General features: G+C 31.9%; 1 protein-coding gene and 1 pseudogene across 2 annotated transcripts in view; one reads left to right on the top strand and one right to left on the bottom strand.

The window, feature by feature from the left end:
* The window catches only part of USO1 (USO1 vesicle transport factor), a 67,928-nt gene that overhangs the window by 42,758 nt on the left and 2,379 nt on the right, over window positions 1–22,791 (bottom strand). Inside the window, exons 2-5 of one of the 2 annotated variants that reach the window (XM_011360552.2) lie at window positions 11,946–12,032; window positions 11,807–11,871; window positions 5,580–5,656; window positions 3,758–3,769 (exon numbers count right to left, since the gene is read on the bottom strand). In XM_011360552.2, coding sequence (XP_011358854.1) covers window positions 3,758–3,769; window positions 5,580–5,656; window positions 11,807–11,871; window positions 11,946–12,032 — 241 coding nt within the window. The remainder of the gene's footprint in view (window positions 1–3,757; window positions 3,770–5,579; window positions 5,657–11,806; window positions 11,872–11,945; window positions 12,033–22,791) is intronic. The other variant, XM_011360554.2, reaches the window with a different exon arrangement.
* LOC111740003 lies at window positions 7,597–7,715 on the top strand (annotated as a pseudogene).

Genomic DNA, 22,791 nt, shown 5'->3' with positions numbered 1-22,791 from the left:
AAAAACAAGTAGAGGAGGAGATGAAGGGATGAAAAAAACTACACTTGAAAGCAAACATCATGTTACTGCACACTCATTGATACACAGAGGGTACTACATTAAGGTGGCGGAAGTTTGATGCTACCAAGGCTTAATATTAATCATGAGGACGCCTAATAAATATAACTAGAGTGGACTCAAGGGACATTTGCTATCATGGATCTACTTAAAGGATTTCCTGTTATTCCTCTGGGAGCTGATAAAATTCTGTGCCCTAATTATTCACATACCTCAAAGTAAAAATTTGCACAGTCAATTGTGATTTTCAAAGTCAAAGGTGAATTTATCAGTAGAGCTAAAAAAAAAGTCAAACCAGGTAAGTAGCAAGAACTATACATACTCTTCTCATTTTTTAAAAGTTGACATGATCACGGAAAGGGAGATTACAAATAAATTATAAAAGGTATGGGAACTTGGGAGCTGAAAAATCTTTTGAAAATCTCCCTTTTTGGAATAAGCTCTGAACAGAAGCCCTGATTCCCATGATATAGTAAATGTCAAGTATCCAACAAAATATAAGATTCAGTGGGCTAATGAGCCTATCTTGTTTTAAGATACCCCAGAACCCTAACAAACCACAGATATGTGGGAGATGGTACCAGGAACAAATATCTAGACAAATTCTAATGAAATTCTATAGATAAAAAGCAGATAAAGAAAACTGTATGAAAAGTGGCCTATTGGGAACACTTATGAAGCGAATAGCATGTATGTAACTTATCGTCTCCCTCTAGAAATTAAGATTACAGAAATGCAATGACCTAATTGTAGATGCTTTGTAGGGTTCCTTTCCATTCGCATATATTCACATTTGTTACATGAGCCAACACTTTAGTATATAATTAAAACAATGCTTCTGAAATATAATTTATTATATAATAGTTTTTATTTGAGGGTAAGAATATAGTAGAGAATATAAATTCAACTATAGGGGCAGGCCAGTAATGTATGTGAGTGGAGCAGGCTGGGTGGAAGACAATAGGGAGCATGGAGAGTATATGCTCTGCCAAAGGGAAGCAGCAGTCACTCAGCTCCAGCTGACTGCTGCCATGTGGGAATGCAGGCCCAGTTGTCATCAGTCTTCCCATTTTTAAAAGATGCAAAAGAGTTTTTAAAAAGAGAAGGCTAAAATCCAAAACCTGATGTGAAAGCTCCCAATTTGTAATACTCGCAACTTATTTATTTAAAATACTAAGTGGGCCAAACAATTCTGTTTATAAGACAATTTCCTTGGGCCAAAAGGTTGTAACCACTGGAAAAAAGCTCAAAATAAAAGTCATTGACATTTGGAAGAATATTAAAACTTGTAAAGTAATGGGGAAAAAAAAAGCATATACATACAGACTTGATGGACTCTCTACAAAATTATTTTAAAATGCTGAAATATTTATGTGGATAAATGCAAATAACTAAGCTGGGGATTTTACCCTTGGTTAGTATTTCTCAAAATGCAAGATAGTGTGGCATGTTAATACGTATCTGAGGAAAGCAAGCATCTGTGCACAAATGTATTTGGATTGAACAAAGACGAATAGGTTTCTTTACTGCAGGATTCTCAGCACTTACTATACTAGGGTAAATTTTGTGATGCTTCAGAGGGCAATATAGTATGTTTTGCTTATTTAACTATGGACCCATTTTAATACAGAGTACTCTGGACTAGAGCTACACTTCAAGGAATGCAAGCTTAACCCAAGAAAAAGTTTAATTCAATATCTGTATTAAGCACAAGCTAAATGACTTAGCAACTAGAGTTAATACATCTGATTTATTCTTTAGCTATACTATATAAAATACTGTACCTTAACAGTATATGATAAAGATTTATGTTTTGAAATGAACTAATAAAATATGATCCTGTTCCAAGGTTCTTTCTGGTTTAATATTGTTAATTTTAAAAAGCTGTTTGTGAAATAAACTCTACTTCTTTAAGTTCTATCATAAGATAGCATTTCCAAAGTTTAATGTAGAGTTCTGCAAAAATTAGCTAAGCAATTAAAGTAATATACTAAGCTATTTGGTGTAGCAGTGTATTAAGCTAAAACTACTATAAATGACTACATGCTATATTTATTATAACCTGTAAAAGTAAATGACCCTTTATTGTAAGACAAATGAAAAAATAAAAACAAAATAGGCCTTTGTTACCTAGAGTGAAAATAAACCTAGGACAGGTATATAAAATTAAAGACTGCTTTTTAAAAGTCCTTATATACTTCTGGCAACATTTCAGTCCTATTTACATGATTGTCCTTATATACTTCTGGCAACATTTCAGTCCTATTTACATGATTGGCTTTTAACCAAATACGTATATATACAGTTATTTTTCAAGTGTATTTACAGTTGAATTTTTTTCCAAAGGTATAAATACTATTCAAAAACTTGTAAAGTAATGGGGAAAAATGGATGTTCTCTTCTGAACTCCATATCAAGTTCATAACCCATATTATGGAGGACAAAACTATTTTATAGAAAGAGATATTCTAATAAAAGTAGTTCTAATTCAGAGTGAGAGAGTATCAAGAAATCTTTTACACTGTGGTTAATCAGTTAAACAAGTACACCTATATTTTTTAACATTTGTCTGCATCCTCTATGAACTAGTTATGTAAATTATGAGATTTAATAAAGACTCTAGTTAGAAAAATGGCCAAAATTTATTAAATCAGAAATCATGGAATACAAAAGAGAAAGAAAAAGAATATATATATAAAAAAATACTGTTATCCTACTTACTTGATGATACAATATGTTACATGGTCTCTGGGCTTCCATTTTTAGAAAACAGAAAAATATCACCTACCTCACAGGCTGCTCTGAGGATCACATAAGATAATGGGCATAAAAGCACTGTAAATTTTAATGCTCTATACAAGTTAAGATGAAACAATAATAGAAACAACTACTGATCTGTACTGTCCAACAAGTAAACAGCTTATTGTCACAAAGTAAAGGCATAATGCTCTGTTATTTTCTGCTTTCAAACAAGGGGTTCAATAAGTTAGATTCTTTGTTAGTTTTTGTTAGGTATAGGCAACTTTGTTATGTGACATTTTAAATCTCTTTCAGATAAGGATATTCCCTTCCTTATTTTAAAAAGTTAAGGATCTCAGAAAAAAGAAAGCAAAATAAAATCAAACTTGGTTACTTTAATTATGAGTTAAAAGAAATATCAATGTTAAAAGTAAATGGAACTTGAAACAGACTGCCAGAAAAAAAGACAGTATTGGTGAGTTCTATAAATTAGTATCAAAAATGTCAGTAACCAGACATTACTGGGCATGCATTATTTTAAAGGGACAATATCAACATAAAAGTATTCTCTGAACTGGGATACTTTCCAGTTCTTACTGAATACAGGTAAAATTCATATGTATACATACTTCTGTATACATATTCAAATATTATTTTAAACAAAATGCCTCAAAATGTTCCAGGAAGTACACAAAGTAATTCAAATGGACTGTTCTAACGGAAATAGCTTTATTAAAAGATACACTAGAATATTTTGTGTTCTAGACAATAAAAAGATTTAGTAGTCATAGAAAAAAAGCAATATAAGAATATCAGATATTCCTCTTTAATTAATTCTTATACAGTGAAACAAATCTCAAGATTTTTTACCAGCCAAAAGAAATATCACTTGACAGTGTCCTTTTATATTATCAGAAATTATGCCTAAAAGCATCATGCATATGTAAATGCAATCTTTTACCTTCAACATCATCTGAAAAGGTAGATAAAAATAAATAAATAAGCAAATAAATAATAAAAAATGGGTGATAAAAAAACAGTTTCTTATGTAGTAGGATTCACAATAAAATAAATAAGAGCTTAAAAATGTCAAGCAATATAATATTTTGGAAGACAGGACTCATATTCGTTTTATTCAAATACCTGAGACATCCCAAAAGCGATATAGCATATGCTGTATGTTCGGAATTATGAGACAGATTTATCAATAAATTAAAGGGTTATAAAATATCTCCAGGTAAAGAACTCTAAAACGAAGTTCATTATGTCAGCTAAGAATTACTTTTTGATGAAAGTTTAAGTTCCTATTTTAATCTTCCCTAGAAAAAGTGACTCTAGTAACTATTTTGCCAAAGAATCGTTTATCCTGTTTTATCCAAAGGATCATTTTGAGATGCTGAATTAAAAATAAAGAGTGCAAATTCAGAAAAAGAAACAAAACACTGGACTCTGAAAATAATTATATTATAAATTTATACCCAAATCAACTAACTATAAATTATTGCTGCCGCAATTTTTTAAAACATAAAAATCAACCACTATAAACTAACTAGAAAAAGAGCTAAACTTCTAATCTGAAATGCCCAAAAAATAAGTCTGAATAACAAATAACAAGTGTGTTGCATCTAATTTTCTTATCTGAGAAATAACTAGACAAAATAAGTATCTTTTCCTTCAAAGTGTTTTCTGTTGTGTTTAAGTATTGTGACTGACAGCTTCTTTTCTCATGGGTACCAAATTCTGTTCACTAAAGGTTTTTCAGACCTGAGAAATTAATAAAGTTAAGTTGTAAGCTAGATATCAAGAGAAATAAACATTTAAGAAAAACGATATTTAAGTCTTAAGAAACTGGCTATTCAGCACAATCCAGTTTCAAATGTTCCTATTATTGGTATTCTGTGAAGTTAATATCTACATATATTTCTGTACTACTTTTACTTTAAAAACATCATTGCATATCAATTTCATCTACATTTCTTTATGACTTGTCTACTCAGAATTTTGAAAGATCCTGTAACTTCAGTTCTAAATTAGGCTTATAAAATGCATGAACATGTCCATCCTTCTAATAATCTAGAATAATGAAAAACCCTCTACATCCTATTGCAACAGCCAATATAATGAAGAATACTCTTCAATAGCATTGTGAAATGTTACTCAATGCATGTTTTTACAACATACAGAACAAAATGTATATAGACTTCTATCGAGTATCTCACATACTAACAAAATAAATTAAATGACAAGACTATACAAGTAATTTGAAACAAAAAAAGAAGGATGTACAAAAGAAATGTGTGGATTTCAAACTGATTCATCGTTTTGCACTAAACATTTAATGTAAAAAATATTTTCTAATTTTAATAAATTTTTGCTCTTTATAAATTAACATGAGTCCTATGTTAAAAGTGTTCAGTACTTACTAGGAAAAAACTCTCTAACTTCACCAGATAACATTTAAATAATGTGATTTTCAATCAATAGCCAGAAATGATTATTTAATCCAGAGATTACTAATATTTATACAGCTTAACTAAAACCAAATACAAATAGAGATAAATATTTTGTAATAAAGAAGACTCTAATTCCATCTTCAAATTACATAGAAAGCAATCATATTAAAGTTACTTTTCTAGAACTAAGCTTGTGTCTTTACTGATTAAAAAAAAAAAGAAAAAAGAAAAAGATACTTATAAATTTGTTAAATATACTAAACTTTAAAGCTAGCAAAACTGGCACAATCCAGTTAATTTTATACAAAAAACACAGTAAAAGAAACTTACCTACTTCTTCTTCTTCATCATTAGATATTATATTAAAGAGTGTGTCCAAAGCATAACCTATTATTTCAGAATCCGAACTGAAAAAAAGAAATTATATTTATACACTGCTAGAGTGTGAATTGTTATTACAAGTTTTAGACAGTTATATTGCAACACTGTATCAAACATTAATTCCATTTCTAAAATTTTATCCTAAGAAAATATCAGAATGTAACTATAAAGAACACAAAGATTTGCAAAAGTAAAAAATTAGAGGCAACCTAAATGTCCAATAAAAAAATGATAAATCTGCACATAGCAGCAATAAAAAATTTCAAAGAATGGTTAATGATATGGTAATGAAAACATCCTTGATTCAATGCCAGTAGAAAAATACTGAATAAAAAAATTAATGTACAGAATGATCTCATCTAGCAAAAAATAAATATACATTCATGTGTGCTTAAGTACTTTTAAAAAATCTTATAAATTTGTAAAATAAATCCAACTTTAAAACAAACATAATTAGTATGACCCAGGAATTTTATGGGTATGTATATGTTTATATATGTTTTGTGATACCATAACAGTGTTATCTCTAGTTGGACTATTACAGTTTGCTTCCTTGCTGCATACTTTATTTTATAAAAAAATTAAAAAATCTTATGGTAAATATGTACTCTTTATAATATTAGGAAGTATATTTTGTAGTCATTGATAAACAAATTTTGAAAGCATAATGATGATGGCATTTAGAGTGGAAAACAAAAATGAGATACAAATCACAAAGATTAAGTGAATATGAAGAAATGATTAGAAGTGATAGATGAAAGCAAAGATGAGAGACAACGGTTACAATGAGAGGATGTAAATCTCAAATGAACTGGTTTTTTATTATTTATCTATTTTGTTTTTGAGAAATTTTGAGGGACATCTTTAAAAAAACTATTGAGAAACTAGGAATAGAAGGGAACTTCCTTGAAATGAGAAAGGGAATCTATGAAAACGGAATGGTGAAAGACTGAATGCTTTCTCCCTAAGATCAGAAACAAGACAGTAATGTCCTCTCCAGCGACCTTTATCCAACACTGAATTAGAGGTTCTAGCTAGAGCATTTAGGCAAGAAAAGGAAATGAAAGGCATACAGATTAGAAAGAAGACATAAAACTACACCTATTCACAGATGACATTCTTTTAAGTAGAAAATCCTAGTTAACTAAAAAACTATTTGAACTAGTACATAAATTAAGCAAAGTTGAAGGATAACATGCTCACTATAAGAAAGCCAAAATTCAAGTAAAGAAAAGGCATTGTGTTCATGAATAGGAAGATGTAATATTGTTAAGATGGTAATATATCCCAACTTGATTTACAGATTCACATATCCATATAAAAATCCTAGTTGTCATTTTTTCAGGAACTGACAAGCTGGTCATAAAATTTCTGTGGGAATGCAAAGGATCCAGAGTAGCCAAAACAATCTTGAAAAAGAAAAACAAAGTTGAAGAACTCACATTTCTCAATTTCAAACTTACCATAAAATTACAATAATCAAGACTATGTGGCACTAGCATAGAGATAATCATATAGACCAGTAGAATAGAGTCTAAAATTAAAGCCCAACTTTTATTTCAATTGATTCTTGATAAGGATACAAAAATGATTCAATGGGGAAGGCATAGTCCCAACAAATAATGCTATGATAACTAGATACCTACATGTAAAAGAAAGAAATTGGATCCCTACTTCAAATCATATGCAAAAATTAACTCAAAATGGATATAATATCTAAATATAAGGAGTTAAGGCTATAAAACTCTTAGAAGAAAACAGACAGAAATCTTCAAAATTGAATCAGGCAATGATTTCTTAGCTATGACACCAAAAGCATAAGCAAGAAATCAAATAGATAAACTGAATTTTGTCAAAAAAAAAAAAAAACATTTGTGGACGTGGTTCCATAGTGTAACAGTTAGCACGTCTGCTTTACATGCAGAAGAGTCCTGGGTTCACGCCCCAGTGGAGCCACGGGTCCATGGTCTATGGCCATGCCACCCTGAACAAGCCTAATCCCGTCTGATCTTGGAAGCTAAGCAGAGTCGGGCCTGGTTAGTACTTGGATGGGAGACTACCTAGGAAGACCAGGTGCTGTAGGCATAAATAATAATAATTTTAAAAAAATAATAAATAAATAGTAAAAATAAGAACTTTTGTGCTTCAAAGGACACTATCAAGAAAATAATATGACAAAACTCCCAAGATGGGAGAAAATATTCACAAATCAAAAACCTGATAAGGGACTTGTACCCAGAATACATACACAGTTCATTAATAAAAAGACAGGTAACCCATTTAAAAATGGGCAAAGGATTTGAACTGACATTTCTCTAAAAATGGTATACAAATGATCAACAACACATGAAAAGATGCTTAACATCACTGTCATTAGGGAAATGCAAATCAAAACCTCAATGAGATACCAAGTTATTCTCACTAGGATGGCCATAAAAGAAAAAAAAGGACAATAAAAGTGTTGGCAAGGAAAGCTGGACTTTCATACACGGCTGGTGGGTATGTAAAACGGAATAGCCTCTGTGGAAAAGTTTGGCAATTTCTCAAAAGGTTAAACGGAGTTACACATGACCCAACAATTGCATTCCTAGGTATAAAACATATATCCACACAAAAACTGGTACGCAAATGTTCATAGCAGCATTATTCGTAACAAGACTATAAATGGGTATATAAATAAATAGATATCTATCGACTAATGACTGGATAAACAAAATGTGGTATATCCATACTATGGAATATAATTCAGCCATAAAAAGGGACGAAATACTAATATATGTTACAACGTGTATGAACCTTGAGAAGTTATGCTAAGTAAAGAAGCCAAACACAAAAGTCACATATTATATGATTCCATTTATATAAAATGTCCAAGGTAATCAAATCTATAGAGACAGAAAGTAGATTAGTGGTTGCCAGGCATTTTGGGGAGGAAGAAATAGGGAATGATAGCTAATGAATACGGGATTTCTTTTGAAGTGATGAAAATGTTCTGGAATTAGACAGTGATGACAGTTGTACAATTTTGTGAAGATACTAAACCCGCTGATGTGTACACTTAAAAAAAAGTGAACTTTATGGTATATAAATCATATCTCAATTAAAAAAAAAAACCAAACCTACTGAGGTATTATGGTTTGGAAACATAAATGAGAAACAGACAGTTTTTAGGCCCGAGTGTGGCGTGTGAATGAACAGCTCTCCTCGAGATGGCTGCAAGGGAAGCAGACCCATGGACAAGTGGAGAGCTTCAAGCCATGTCAAGAAAGGCAACACAGCTCTTTATGATGCAGCCAATGATAAGGGGATCTAGTGGAAAGATTCTGAATGTTAGAAGCATAAAACAGTAATAAAGATAAGAAGTGGATGAAGAATACAGACCATTGCATTTAATGAAGTTAAAAAACCACACAGAACATGCTAAAAACAGAAGATACTAGACAAGTATGGGAGGCAAATGGAAAGGGAATTTAGGACAAGAAACAGAATGGAACAAAAACGCTCACAGAAGTTTAGCTTAGTTTGTTGTTTAAGACGCACAATAAAATACCCAGCCACCTTTAACAATACAATTATTGGTTCACAAGGTTATATGGTACACCTTACTTCTAAGCACAGTGCCTTGCACATATTAAATGTGAATAAATTTTATAAAAATGTATTTCTCAACTTTTATTACAACAGTATCTGCACATTTATTTTCTGCTATGCAGTAAAACTGACAATAAAGGCCACTTTAAATAAGAGGTAGCATTCTAGTTTTCATATTATGTTAGTCATTTCATTACTAAGACTCAGTGAGAACATGCACACATGGATTAAAGATATATGGAATGAAAAAAATTATACGCATGTATAATTACACTACAGTTTTTTTGATCTAGGATCCATTTTCTCTGACTTGGAATATTATTTAAAGCAGATAACTAACTTAGGTTACTGTATTAGTTTTGATGCTGTATGTAACGAATTACCACAGACTTAGTGGCTTAAACAACACAAATATTATCTTGCAGTTCTGGAAGTCAGGAGTCTGACATGGGTCTCACAGGACTAAAATCAAGGTCTCAGCAGGGCTGCTTTCCCTTCTATATGCTCTAGGGGAGGATCTTTGCCTTTTCTAGCTAGAAGTCTGCTTTCTTCATCTTCAAAGGCAGCAACAACAGTTGGAGATCTCCTATTAACTCATTCTGACTTCTTTTGCATTCTTGTTCCACTTTTAAGGAACCTTAGGATTATACTGGGCCCACCTGGATAATCCAGTATAATCTTCCCACCTCAAAGTCCTTAATCACATCTGCAAAGTCTCCTTTGCCATCTAGGGAAACATTAATAGGTTGTGGTGATTATGACGTGAATATTATTGGGGGGGGGGCATTATTCTGCTTATCACAGTCACCCACTATGGTGTTAATAAAACAGACAGTTCAAATGCGCTGGAATTAGTTGGCTTTGAAAAGGAAGCCAATGTGGGTTACACTGAGGAGAAAAGGAAAGGTTCTAATTGGTGTGAAAAAGCGGCTGAGCACTGCTAAAACATACTGAAAAAGAGGCTATTAGGTTAAACAGACAGGCAGTACTGGGATCTTTAAAAAGTTTGTTTGCTTTGAGGAATTTGAGACTTTGTACTGCAATGAGCTGGTGAAATGCATTAAAGAGGCAAGTGATAGATTTATATTTTAGACAGATAATTCTTGTAATATACAGACTAAATGGAAGGACAAAGATATCAGAGGCAAAGAATACAGTTTGAAGGTGGTGGTTTTAAACCATTTCCAAAACCTCTATGATACAGCTCCCTTCAAAAGATGGAACTGAATCCTCCTCCTCTTAAGTGTAGGCTGTATTTATTAACTTGCTTCTAATGAATAGAATGTGATGGGATTGATGGTATGTGACTTCTGAGACTATGTCCTAAAAGGCACTGTGACTTTCTTTCTGTACCCTCTCTAGGATCGCTTGCTCTGGGAGAAACCAGTTGCCATATCATGAGGATGCTCAAACAGCCCTACGGAGAAAGCAACATGGTGAGATACCGAGATCTCTTGCCAACAGCAATGTGAGTGAGCTATCCTGGAATCAGATCTTCCAGTCCCATGTCAAGCCTTCAGATGACGGCATGCCTGGCTGACTTATTGACTTCAATCTCATGAGAAACCCCGAGCCAGAATCATTTAGCTATGCCACTTCTGAATTCCTGATCCAAAAAAACTTTAAGAAATATTCAGTATTTTAAGCCATGAAGTTTTAAGGTAATTTCTTATGCAGCAAAAGATAATACAGAGGCTAGACAAATGGTTTAAGTGATTGATATTGAGAGCCAAAACTAAGACCAACAAAGGAGAGTGAGAGAAATTCATGGATTCCAGCTTCTTCTTTTTTGTCTGGATGAGCATAATAGGTTAAAATGAATGAGTTCAGCACAAATCTTCCAGTTTCTTGCTTGAACTGGAAAGGTGCTATTAACTGGGATGAACTTGGGTCGAAATGTAGTTGAAGGGGATGTGGGGGTGGGGAGGTAAATAGGAGCAGGATGACCAGAGAGAAATTAATTTTTGAATATTTTTAATTTAAGATACTTGTGAGATACCTTGATGTGGTAAGAATGTCCACTGAACAGCTAAAGATTTTAAGATATATTTAACTAGAGGTAAGACTTGAGAGGTATTAATACATAGTTGTTAAAACCAAAGATGCAGATATAATCTCTGAAGGAGAAATTGAAAGACCTAAAAATAGGCTGAGTGATCTTACTCTTAAGACTTGTTCAGATTTAACACTTCATCTATTAGCGTAGTTTATTTCTCCAAAAATGTAAGTTTGGATAACTGGTATACCATAATATGTATATTACAGAATAATACATTACAGTATATTAAGCAAATAAAACATTCATTTGCCAATTCAAACTCAAGATCTCAAATCTTTAATTAGCAGTTATTTCATTCTATTTTTATATAATGGAAACTTCTCAACCCAAGGGTTGAAATTATATCTGTCCTAATGTTTAGCCCAGTGGTTTGCACCTAGTGTCCAATAAATATTTATTGAAATGACAACTGAAAATAAAAATTTAATAGCCTTAATATTTCAATCATTTCCTGAACAGTGACCTTAAAACCAATTAATTAAAATTTCAAGAAAAATTAGGGACAAAAATCATTAAAGAGACTTACCGATCTGTTTGTAAAACATGAATAAGATGTTCCATAGCTTGAATACCCACTTCCAAGCGATATTTCTGCACAAAAGAAAAATGTTAAAGTAACTAATATCCAACTTAATAAACTAAATAACTGATAAAGTGATACAGACCTTAGACAGTGATTTGAGAGCACGCACAGCATCTCTTCGATCATCCAGTAAAGTAGATGAAGCTACTCTGTCACAAAGCTTTTGAATCTGTCATGGAAAAATGAAATAACATTAACAGAATAAAAAGAACAAAAAAGAAGTATGAAGTTTCTCCTCAAATTTATACCACTTAATTTTGAAAAAAAAACAAAACAAAAACAAAAACAAAACCCAAAAACTGAACAAATGGGATGTCATGGAAATGGTCCTTCACAAATCTAAGTAACTAGGTAATATCACAATCTCATTAGAGATTAAATATTTTTCAGAGACTTGAAAAGTGGAAGTGGTGAAAGTCAAATAAAATAAGTCACATTAGTTGAAGAATTAAGAGCAATTAATAGAACCAGAGCTTTCTAAACGTGCCTCTTATGACTGTTTGAAGAAAGAGAGGCACATAATCCATTAAGGTTATGGTAGAGGATATGAAATTACTTAAACATTTTTACAATAATAATTGTTTACATCATAACTTCACCCTATATTTGAACAATGAGTCAGAGTGTATACCAAAAATTTTAAGTTTTGAGTGTGCCTCATAATCTGCAAGGACAAAATATTTATTTTATAAAGCTTTTAATAAATTAAAATTTGAACTGAATTTTAAAATATGTCTTAAGCATCATTTGTAATAGGAAAAAATTAGAAACTGTCCAGCAACAGAAGAAAAACTAAATAAATTGTGGTATATTCTCTGGTGCAATACTATGCAGCAACTCAAAAGAAATACCTGTACTGACATGGAAATACTGATTTAATAAACAGTGAAAAAAGTGCAAGTTGTAAAACCATATGTAAATCGTGAGCCTACTCCAGCAGAAGTACCAAATTGTGTGTACATAAACTTTCATTAAAAAAGAATTTGAAAACTCAAAACTGAAACTTCTAGAAGAAAGCATAGGAGAAAATCCTTGTGACCTTTAATTAGGCAAAGATTTCTCAAGTACATACTAAGAGCATAAGCCATAAAATAAAACATAATAAATTAGACTTCATCATTTCTGCCCTTCAAAAGATACTGTTAAGAGAATGAAAAGCCAAAGACTGTATGAAAATATCTGGAGAACATCTGATAAAGAACAGTTTTTAAAACCACTATACTGAGGCCCTTTATAGCGCTAACAGTTACTATTTTATTATAAGTTCTTATTCATTCTTTAATGACAGTTCTTACTGAATCTATAAATAAAGCTTTGGTATATCACTCAAACTTTTGCACCCTTTGTATCTGAATTAAGTGTTTAAACATATGTAGTGTTTTCCAAATTATGTTCTGCAGACTTCTAGTGTCAGAAGGTATTAATAGATTTCCTATGATCACAGAACCAGTGGGAAACACAAGGTTATACAAAATTAAATAGGTTTCTGCACTGCAGGATTCTAAGTCTTTACTGTGCTGATTTGCATATCTTCGTGTTACAGATACAGTATGATAACCAAGTCTAGCTTTACTTTTTGATCTGATTCATTCTAACTGCTCATATTTAGAAATTATTCCTACCTGAAACTGTATTTACTTTCCTAATAATTATGTTGACTTTCCAAAATGAAAATACAACCTTTTCTTTATTAAATAACTGGTTGATACTTTTCTTACAGTAATTTTTTTTACCATTACAAAAACTACACAATTATCTCTTGAAAACATGAACTTCATTACCTAGCTTTAAAAATTTCTTAAGCTAAATAATAGTTTTCCTAATAAGCATGACTGTAATTTCCTCTACTTGGGTCTTTAATTTTTTTCTAGGCAGTTTATAGCTGATGTTTTGACTGGGAGATCTTTTGTAGGTATTCTCTGCTTTTTCCTAACCCTAGATTTGGCTCTAGACCTGGGATTCCCATCTCCGTTGGAGAACTCAGTCCCAGTACCGTGCAAGACTTGAGCTCCAGCCTCAGCCTCATCTTTGGTTGGTGTATAGAGAGACTGGTGTTAAAATATGAACTTCCACATCTGGAATCTCTTCAATCATTATTTGTTGAATGTGGAAATGTGAAAGCTATCTGATGCTGGGAAATATTGGAGATGATCATAATCCTACAGTTTGGGGAGTTGTTTTTATTTTCAGTATTATTTTGTGTTCTAACATGCTAACATTTCAGCCTTGATTTTTTTTTTAAAAAAAGCTTTTAGATACACACGAAAATAATCATTTCAGTCACTACTAAGATAAATACAAGGTAAAAGAGCAATAAGGTTATTTTTATCAGACTTACAAAAATTTTAAATTAAAATAGTACCAATATACTATGATTCCATTTTTATAAAATAAGAAACCAGGCTAAACTAATCTACGCTATTAGCAGCCAGGATAGTGGCTACTCATAGGGGTGGGCAGTGATTGAATGAAGCACAAAGGGGACTTCAGGTGTGCTGGTAATGTTCTAGACCTTGATCTTAGTGCTGGTTACATGGGTGTGTTCAGGCTGAGGTTTACATATCACATGTACTTCAACAAAATGATTTTTAGAACAGAACTATCCAAAATAGACAAATATATAAATTAATGAATTTGCTTATATTCTATTAGAAGGAAGGGAACTTAAAAAAGTAGCAATTTGGCAAAAACCATTACAACTTAAAATGTTCATACTCTTTCAACTAGGCAGTCCTACCCCTAGGAATTTATCCTTTAAAAATACTCCCACAACTACATAATGTTATATACTAGGATGTTCTTTGTAGCAGTATTTTTAATAGCCAGAAAGAAAATCTAGCTTCTGCCATGTAAAGATATAAGATGTCTGCTACATGGAAGAGGACTCTAACTCAACTATGTTGGCACCCTGACCTCACACTTCTAGCCTCCAGAGCTGTGAGCAATAAATTTCTGCTGTTTATTGAGAAAGAAAGAGAAAAAAAAAGGAAATCTAAAGGTTAATCCATTATGTAGAGAACAGTGAATATATGGTACACATACACTATGCAGTTGATCAAATGAATGAAGCAGACCCATATATACTAACATCTAAAGATGTCCAAAATATATTAAGTGAAAAAAAGAAAACAAAATAGTATCTTAACATGAGCTCATTTGGGCTTAAAACTGTATCAGTAATAAACCATGTGAACACATATAGAAAAAATTAAGACTATGCACCATACCGTCTTTTAGTGGGTTGCTGGAAATGTTCATCTTCAACATTATTTCTGATGTTTGAATTTTTATAATAAACAGGCATTACCTTTATAAGCAGAAAAGAGCAATAATGGAATAAAGTGAAATGGTTTATGTTTTATTGGAATTTCTAGGATATTTTTATGTCCAACTGAACTTTTAAAGATGCTATTTTCATTCTACTGATCAAAAATATAATATGAAATTAGCTCTTACTTGATAAAAATAAACTACCATAATAAAAATATCAATTGGCTCTTTGCTGCCTATGGGATAAAGTACAAATTTTTAAGACTAGAATATACAGTTGTTACTCAGTCAATAAACACAGTGACTACTCATGTTTTTGTTCTTGTGCTAACCAAAATAAAGATAGGGTCTCTAGCCACAAGGAGCTTGCATAGGCAAACGGTCACATAAATAAAGTATACGTTAAAAGTATATAAGTATGTGCTAGGCAGAGGCACAAAAGAAAAAGTAGTCAATTCTGAAAGTAAAACTGCTATAGACTGGAATGTTAATATCTCCCCCAAAACACATATGTTGACATCCTAATGCCCAATGTGATGGTATTAGGAGGTGGGCCTTTGGGAGGTGATGAGATCATGAGGGTGGAGTTCTTATGCATGGGATTAGTGCCTTCATTAAAGAGGCCCAAGAGAGCTCTCTTACCCCTTTCCCATATCAGGATACGGGGGAAAAAAAAATGGCTGGTATAAACCAGGAAGCAAGCCCTCAGCACACACTGAATCTGCCTGTGACCTAATCTTAGATTTCCCAGTCTCCAGAACTATGAGAAATAAATTGTTTTTTAAACCACCTAGTCTATGGTATTTTTGGTATAGCAGACTAAGACAGATACTTAAGAATAGAATATTAAAAACGCCACTCAAGTCAAAAATTAAGAATGAGTATCATCACACAATATGGGGAATTCAGGCACAGAAATGATTTACTTTATAACTGTTTACAAATATTTTAATGTAGAAAATAGCATTTCATAATCAGAATAAGAAAATTAGTCTAACTTTTTAAAATGTGTAGACATCTATGAACCAAAAAAATAATTTTTACATTACACAATTCATATATATGCTTGTCTTATTAAAACAATACACCAAAGGAGACTGTAAAACATGAACTTTTCCTTTTACAATAATTTTAAATGTCTGTTATTTCTGGGAATGATGATCGATCTAAAATAATGTGGGGAAACAATAAGAAACTATAAGATTAAACTGTTGGCAAAAAACATATTTCTAAACGAGTTCAAAGTATCTGCTTCAACAGGCTTTGATTAATAAGCAAATCACTAGTTTTTTTAGGTAATTACAAAATGTACCTTTAACATATTAAAATTAATCACTATTTCAAAGTGTACTATTTATACTTGCAGAAATAAAATCTATTCATTCCTGAGTTTGGGTATATAAGACTATTTTTAAGAATATAAACATGCTTTTTATCTGTTAAACTTGGATCTTAATGGCTAGTACATATTCTTCCCAATTGGGGATTTTAATCAGAACTTTCTAGCGACTTAAGACAATTTAACTCAAATCAGTTAATGATACTGCAAACCAATGAGAGTCAAAAATGAATATAAGAACACATTTATCCAGAACCATGATTGAGCTATTTCGGATACCTTCTATCAGGTACTAAAATGGTCTTTTCATTTTAGTGATTTCTGATAGTTATCTAAAACTAATTACTAGCTTCTCTGTTTTATTAAACAAAACATAAGCTTTCTTAAGCATTTAAACCTAAGTCCTCTCCAATATCATATAATGGTATATCTTAGGTGTAAATGAAGTTATGAGTATGTCTTTGCACAATACCTAGTACGTATACTCAATAAATATTAACAAACTTTATTATTACCAAGGTTATATAACTTTCTTTTGCATCATTCTTCTATCCTATCAGCCTTTGGCTCTCATTTCGTTATTTAGGTTTTTAACAGACCATTCAAATTTTACAGATTTTAATTTGCTACTACTAAATTTGACAATTAAGGTAGATAGTAATATGTCTAACAGCTAAAAATTACTCAAGCTTGAAATCAAGATTGAGCACAGGGTCTCTGTAACTTCTGCTTTGCCATGTGAAAGCCTTATTACCTCTTGATAATATTCCAGATGGTTAAAGTTTCTAAATAAGCCATCTCTCCATAATAAAGTGCTATGTTGCTATTCTTTACAGACAACTGAAACCAAATGAAAGGAAAACATATTATATATATTCCAAACCTTACAAAGCTGTAGCATGTTTTAGGCCAAACACAGGTCTACATTTTTCAGTTGATATTTACCAAACAAAAATTTTGTAGCACAACTATGCTTAACTTATATTCAGAAACCGTAGATCCCAAAGACTATTATTTCATTTATTCTTTACTTGAAAAACCAACTTAGTGCCATACAACTGCCTCATTATCCATTCTCTTTCTTTTAGTTATTAGAATCCTCTGTGTTTAAGCTGAGTACATGGCTGTCCACCTAGACTACTCTCCAAGACGTCCTTACATCTAGGCGGTAACTATATTCTGGCCAATGAGTTGTTAGTACACCTTCCAGGTCATGTCCTTAAAAGGAAGGTATTCTTCATTCCTCTTTCTCCTTCCCTCAGCATAAAATTTGAACCTGGGTCATGTGGCACCTTTAACAATTAAAATAAGAGCTGCATCCTAGGGGAAAGAAGAACAAAGTAAAAAGCAGCACCTGGGTCCCTAGACCACCCTGAGGAAAATTACCCTACCATACGGATTGCCTTTTAATTGGACTTTTAGTGGAGAAAAACAAATTTCGATCCTGGTTAGACCTATGTTTTCTGGCCTCTGTTATAGCAGCTGATCCAATACTTAAATTAATAAATTCATTTTACAGAAGAGGAAACTAGGCTCAGAAATAAGCGATGAATCCCAAAACACACTGCCAGTTTGGTGGCACAGTTTATATTCTAACTGAGCTACAGATATCTCACTCCAAAACCCATACTTTTTCTACTATCCTACATTGCCTCCTATGCAGAAAAATGCTAGTCTGACTGCAAACTATAGGACTGCAAGATTTTTTTTTTTTTGGTAAATAGGGGAACAATGTAATGTAGTGTATAAAATAATTTTTAAGCCAACATTTCAAAATCTAAAGATTTCACATAAAAAACCAGATTCCTACCTTTTCTTGAAAAAATTCAGCTTGACAACTAATGACAGCTAACACTATATTTCATACAATTTAAGAAGCCATCAATTATAAGATCCACCAATTTGTAAATATATCACCAAGAAAAAATACTACCAATTATAATTACAAGATGGAATCTGATATCAGAGATGTTTAATGTTAATGTGCATCTCAGAATTTTTAAAATATGGCGCATTGGGGGCACTTATTATGTGCCAGCTCTGTTCTAAAGTTCTTTATATTTTTAATTTTTAATCTTAACAAAAATCCTACCTGATCAGCACGACTGCTATCCATGTTTTAGAGATGAGGAGACAGCGGCACAGTGGGTAAGTGACTTGTCCAAGTTCATAAAACTAGTAAGTGGTGGGGTGGGATTCAAAGTCAAGCAGTTTGAGTACTTAACCACAAGGTTAAATTGGATCTCTGGGCCTACATTTCTGGAGGCAACTGGCTAGAGCTGAGCACTAACTATATACCCTCAAGTCAGGATGTGCAGGCTCTAGTTTCACCACAAGTTTCTGCTCTCTTCTCTAACCCAACCTGCTTCATTGAATGATGATGTTACCCTACCGAAAGGATGTGAGTTTGTGACTAGTGCATTAAGCAACAGAATACTATATAGTAACAAAAACAGTTCTAAAGAGAAAAAAATATATTTGAGTAAAATTTAATCCAGAGTTAGTTTCATTTAGAGGGACCAAGAAGGGATAATAAGAAAAAACTCAGGAGACAGCAGTTCAACTCGTTTATAGTATGCCAATTAGGTATTAAATGCTCTGAGAGAGAAACACAATGAGAAATTAGACATGAATCCTTTTTTAAAGATGCTTTTATAGTCTATGAGAAGACAGTATGGTGTAATTAATAAAAATAACTGAAAATTTGGTATTTTAAATAATTTCTAATAAAGCAGCTGTTTCAACATGCAAAAGTCTCTAAGACATATCAATCAATGAAAAAGGTAAGCTATAAGAAATAAACTATATCACTTATGAAAAAGAGATAAATATGCTTATACAAATATATAATTCTATATCATGCACAAATGCATGATTATGCATAAAGGTCTGGAAGGATTTATACCAAACTAAGAATAGTGGTTATTTCTGTAAAGAGAACTGAAATTGAAGATGGTAGTCAAAGAGGCCTTAAACTTTACTAGTATTGTTTGCCATTTTGTGTAATTAAAAAAATAAAAAGGCTTTCATGCAGGTGATTATGTATCAAAACTCTTGTTTTCAGTAATTGCCATGTGAGATTCATAATTCCTCCAAGAAGAAAAACATAAAAAGGACAAATAATCCCACTAACTAGTAAATTGTAATTCATGATCAAAATTACAACCTAATAACCTGACTTTAATATTTGTTTCTTTTGCTACCCAATGGTGCCATTAATTTTTTTATTCAGTGATACACAAAGGAGACAGAAAAAGAAGCAGTGAGAATAGGAGTGGCTAGGAAAGAAAAAGTGAGATGAAGAATGTGAAAATGAAAAACCACTGAAAAGTAAAAAGGGAAAAAAAGTGCCATAAAACCAGAATGCTGAAGAAACATTTAAAATTTAACGGACACTGACACAATATAGTATGTAGTATTTTCTCACAGTTCCTAATATAAATACATATTTTTTTAGTATTCAGTAACTAACATGCAAAAATGAAGGACAGGAATGCCAATGTAAAAAAATCAAATTCAGCCATTCAGTCATTTATTAAAAAAAATTTATGAAGCACCTAATACCAAATTATTTGATGATATAACTGCCTTTATGAAGCTTAAAACATAGTTATACCTTAATTTGAAGAAAACTTCCCCATCCATGACTGGTTACCATAGAATTAAAATAATTCATGTTAACCAACAGTTAATTCATTTATATTATTTAACTAGAATAAAAAGTGTTACTGTTTTAGAATACAAGAAAGAGCCAGAGATTTAACTTGATTTAAACTGAACTCTATAACTGAGATTTTACAAAAAGATAAAAGCTAGCCTTATCTTCAGATTATTATAATCTAAAAAAAGTGGGAACATTAAAAAGTCAATCAACCAGTCTCTCTGCATATATATCCAATGAATCCAACACAATCTATTTCCATTACAATTACCATATAATTCCATTACAATTTCCATTACATTACAATAAGTCAACCTATGTAAAATACTGCTCCATTTATTCTCCATGGTTTCTCTAAGAAATGAATAATTTCCAAAAGGACATCCTTTTAAGCAAGGCATCATGATGAAACTTGTCTACCAAATAACCTATCACAAATGCTAGCAACTCCAAGTCAAACTCTACGAAAGTTTCCAAATTTAAGGTAACTTTTTATACAAAATGTTCATGGCATTTCTGCCTGAGGTAAAAAAATAAGCATGCCTTCTGTCTGATATCTACAACAGAAAACAGACAAAGCAGTATAAATAATAGGAGGTAAATATATGAAAAGAAAAATGGTATTTGCTATCAACAAATTTTCATAAGAAATTCCTCTATTTTCTCCTAAAGATAATCAGATTCAAGAATGATTACAGTTACTTCTCAAACCATAAAGCATCAGGACTTCTTTTTTCTTTTAGGTATTCAAAGGGAAATACTTCATGAACTCCATAAGGCTGAAGATAACGAAGTGCTTCTAAAATGTAGCATTCCTTTACAACTAAATCCTCAAGGATAATTTTTCCCAAAGTATGTTCCTCAGAACACTAGACCCACATGGTTTCCTGGAGGGGTAAAAAAGGGTCTGGTCAAATAAATTTGGCAAACATAACTTACTTCCATCCTGAAAATATTTGAAAACATAACACAGTGCTTAATAAATCTTGTATAAATATTAGGTTTTTGTTTTGTTTTGTTTTTGATCATCCCACAGCAACCTTCTTTGATAACAAAATTATTTCAAATACCTCTACTCCTGTTCTTTGGGATATACTTTGGTAATGCTGGGTATATAACTTTAAATGATACCAGTTTTTTAGAACTACCCTAAGTAATCTGATTAGCTTTCAAAAAAGTCATGTAGTTTTTGACAATACTTAATAAATATATGAGACATCTTTGGTTGGATGTAGAAGTGACCAAACACAAATCATTATTATGGTTTTCTCTGACACTGCTTTTGCAAGAGAGCCAAGAGAGAAAACACATATCAGTTATGACACTGACCTGATTATAATGTAGAATATGAAACCCAAACCCAAATAGGAGTTTCAGACTACACATTTATAGTAACAGTGTAAAATGTGCTTGACCAAACCAAAACTATGTCTAAATTTAAGCGCACACTCAATTTTTATTAAAAGAAAGCACAGCTGAGTCTATACTGTTAACCCTTTTAAGCCAGCTGCTCAAAGTTTGGTCTGAAAAGAGATGCCTTAACGGTATGCTAATTCTGCACAGTTTTTATGGACTTTAGCCAACTTTCATGCCTTGGGATACAACTTGCAAAAGGAAAACCCCCCTATGATTTATCATCTAATGTAGTTAACATTTGTCTTCGCATTTTCAACAAATTGCCTTTAAAAAGGGTATTAGTCGGAAGGTAGACGGAAAATTAAACCTGAGCAAATATTCAAAAGAGTGAGTAGGGTTTTCATTATAATTAGTGTTTATTTGTACCCAGCAAAGTATGTTAAAGGCTAGGAGGCTTCAATCATCAGAAATCAGGACCTTTCTCTACCTAAAAGATAAATCAAATTAAAAAGTATTTGACTCCAAAACATAAAAAGTTTAAAATGGATAAAATTCTAGAATATTCAGAACTTTACAGAATTATCATATGATACAAATACAAATATTTATTACTGTCTCTGAAGAACATCTTAATACCAGTCCAAAGTTATTGTTGAGACTATGAAAAGCTAAGTAATATACAATCAACAATATAACGCTCACATTTATAAGATACACAGCAAACCTGAAAAACTTCTTAAGTAAAAAGTTTGACATAATGGACTACAATCATTCCAGAACTTTGATTCCTACAGTCTTTAAAAGGTATTGTTTTAGCACCTAGTAATTTGTAAGCTGCTATGATTACAGATCTGTGATTTCTTTCATATAACACTATAATTCGTTTAACATTTTTACTGAATATCTTACTATGGAAAAATAAAGATTAAAATACATATGAAAGCTGCCCAAAAGACACTTAAGATTCTAGAAAAGATGAGACATATATAAACGGAAGAAAATTTAAGAGATGCACAATCTAGTTAGAATGTGAAGACTGTTCAGAGGGATGAGTGGTTATCTACAGTTCGGCTGGGAAAAGAAGGAGTACAGATTAGGGAATGTATTTTTGATGAATCTGAAGGACAGGTAGACTTTAGACAAAGAAAAGAGGCTTTCTACTGGAAAAAGGTTAGAAAAGCAGGAAAAACAAAAAACCGTGAAAACAATTTAATTTTGCAGATATAAAAAAACCCTAGAAAATACAACATGATAATGTAAAAGTTAGAGGTTTCAAGCTCTGGCAATTTAAATATCCAGGCC

Source organism: Pteropus vampyrus, unplaced genomic scaffold (genome assembly GCF_000151845.1).
Source record: "Pteropus vampyrus isolate Shadow unplaced genomic scaffold, Pvam_2.0 Scaffold56, whole genome shotgun sequence".
Taxonomy (NCBI): domain Eukaryota; kingdom Metazoa; phylum Chordata; class Mammalia; order Chiroptera; family Pteropodidae; genus Pteropus; species Pteropus vampyrus.
This window is presented reverse-complemented; position numbering and strand designations above follow the sequence as displayed.